The sequence below is a fragment of the Alligator sinensis genome, unplaced genomic scaffold (assembly GCF_000455745.1).
Source record: "Alligator sinensis unplaced genomic scaffold, ASM45574v1 scaffold107_2, whole genome shotgun sequence".
Classification (NCBI taxonomy): Eukaryota; Metazoa; Chordata; order Crocodylia; family Alligatoridae; genus Alligator; species Alligator sinensis.
The window spans coordinates 36,459-38,313 of record NW_005843562.1 but is presented as its reverse complement, the minus strand read 5'-3'; the positions used below and the strand labels follow the sequence as shown (position 1 = coordinate 38,313).

General features: G+C 66.0%; 1 protein-coding gene across 1 annotated transcript; it reads right to left on the bottom strand.

Annotated features, from left to right (window-relative positions):
- CCER2 (coiled-coil glutamate rich protein 2) lies at positions 1-1,840 on the bottom strand (the record flags this gene model as incomplete). The annotated part of the gene is made up of 4 exons (XM_006038947.2): positions 1-132; positions 472-911; positions 1,147-1,215; positions 1,783-1,840. Coding segments are annotated over 4 exons (651 nt in total), but the record flags the coding sequence as incomplete, so codon positions are not given.
- Positions 1,841-1,855: the final 15 nt, after the last annotated feature.

The following is a 1,855-nucleotide window of genomic DNA, read 5'->3' as shown; positions in this document are numbered from 1 at the left end:
AAGGGCCCCTGCCTCCTTTTCCACCCCCCCAGAAGGGGGCAGGGGGGCTCAGCCCCGCCGCAGCTCCCGCAGCTTCTCAGCCGCCTTCTTCAGCTGGAGCTCGATGTCCTCCAGCTTGGCCAGCTCCCGGGACTGTGGGGCGACAGGGCAGGGTGAGAGGCCTGGCCCCCCCCCGAGCATAGACGCGGCCTTACCTGCTCCCCCCTGGGGCCTGGGTGGGGGGATGTCTCTCAAGCCCAGAGGGCACCAAGGGTCCCACTCCCCGGGGTGCCTAAACCCCCTTCTCCCAGGAGCAGCAGTATGGGGCATGGCAGGGAAACTGGGGGGGGGGTCCCCACGTAGTCTCCCATCCAGGAGCTGACTCTGACAGGTCCTGCTTAGCTTCGCAGGATGGCTGGCACCCCGACAGCCAGGGCAGGGGGTGCAGATGCAGTAGCCCCTACACCCCTCCCAGCCCACCTGGGCACTAACCTCTCGTCCTTCCTCTTCCTCCTCCTCCTCCTCCTCTTCCTCCTCCTGGCCGTGGCCCCCGTGGCCGTGGCTCTGGGAGCCGGAGATCTTCACGCCCTTCTCCTCGGCCTCAAACTGGGCCGTGTCCTCGTCGCTGGCTTGTTCGGCCACGCGCTTCCCGGGCCCCGACCTCTTGCCTTCCTCTTCATCATCATCCTCCTCCGTGGCCCAGCCGGGCTCCCCGTGGGGCCGGCCCCGCTCCTCAGAGCCAGGGGCCCCCCAGTGCCTCCGGGCGGCCCGGGACTCCGGGGGGCTCCGCTTCTTGTCGCCCTGCTCCTCCGTGGCCTGCGACACCGTGGCCTCCTTGACTTCCTCCCGCAGCTCCTTCGTCTCCTCTTCCTCGTAGCGCTCTCCTGGGCGGCCCCGCTTCCTGGCCTCACTCGGATGTTTCTTGGTGCCCTCTATCAGGGGAGAAAAAAGGCGGGCGGCATACGTGTGGGCACCCCTGCCCCATCCAATGCCCAGAGTGGGCATTTCCCCTGAAGAGGAAAACCCCCTGGTTCAGCAAGGACAAACAATGCAGCCAGCTCTGGGGTGGAGCTGGGGGGGGGACGGCTGAGTATAACACCACTTAAGGACAGCTCTGGGGGGCTCGGTCTTGGAGGGGTTATGGAGAGCGGGGAGGGAAGCACTTACCTTCCCGCACCAGCTCCTCTAGCTCCCGCAGCAGGTGCTCGTGGTGCAGCAGGGCCAGGACACGCTGGTCTGCAGGGACACGGGGGGTACGGCTCTGGGTGCTGCGGCCAGGAGCTCCCTGTCCCCCCCCCACCCCGGTGCCAGCAGTGTGCCTCTGGAAACGGCTTCCAGCAGTGCCCTGCCATGATGCCTTTTTGGGGTGTATATTAGGCGTACTATGGTAACTTTCCAGTATTGCCCCCCACCCCACAGTGAGGAGGATGACTCCCTGGTGCCCCCTGGCAATGGCTTTTACGGGAGGGGCCCTACCATGACAGCTTTAGAGGAGGAGATATTAGGTGTATTATGGTAGCCCCCCAGCATGGCCCCCCCCTTCCCTTGGGACACTGACTAGCCCCCTGGGACTGGGTTTTGGGGGCATCCTGCCATGATGTCCCTGTGAGGGGTGGGGTATATTAGGTGTATTATGATAGCTCCCCAGTGGGAGATGGTCCCCTGGCAATGGGGGGGGGGTTGCCATAATGGTTTGGGGGGCGCATATTATGGCATCTCCCCAGCATCTCTTCCCCCCAGATGGGCAGACCCCGGGGCTGCTGTAACATGGGGGGCAGGACTCCCCACCCCCCCGGCACCCACCTGCCCGGAGGATCCTGCCGCACTCGGGGCTGGCGGGGGGGCTCGGGCCGGGCCGGGGGTGGGGCGGCCACCA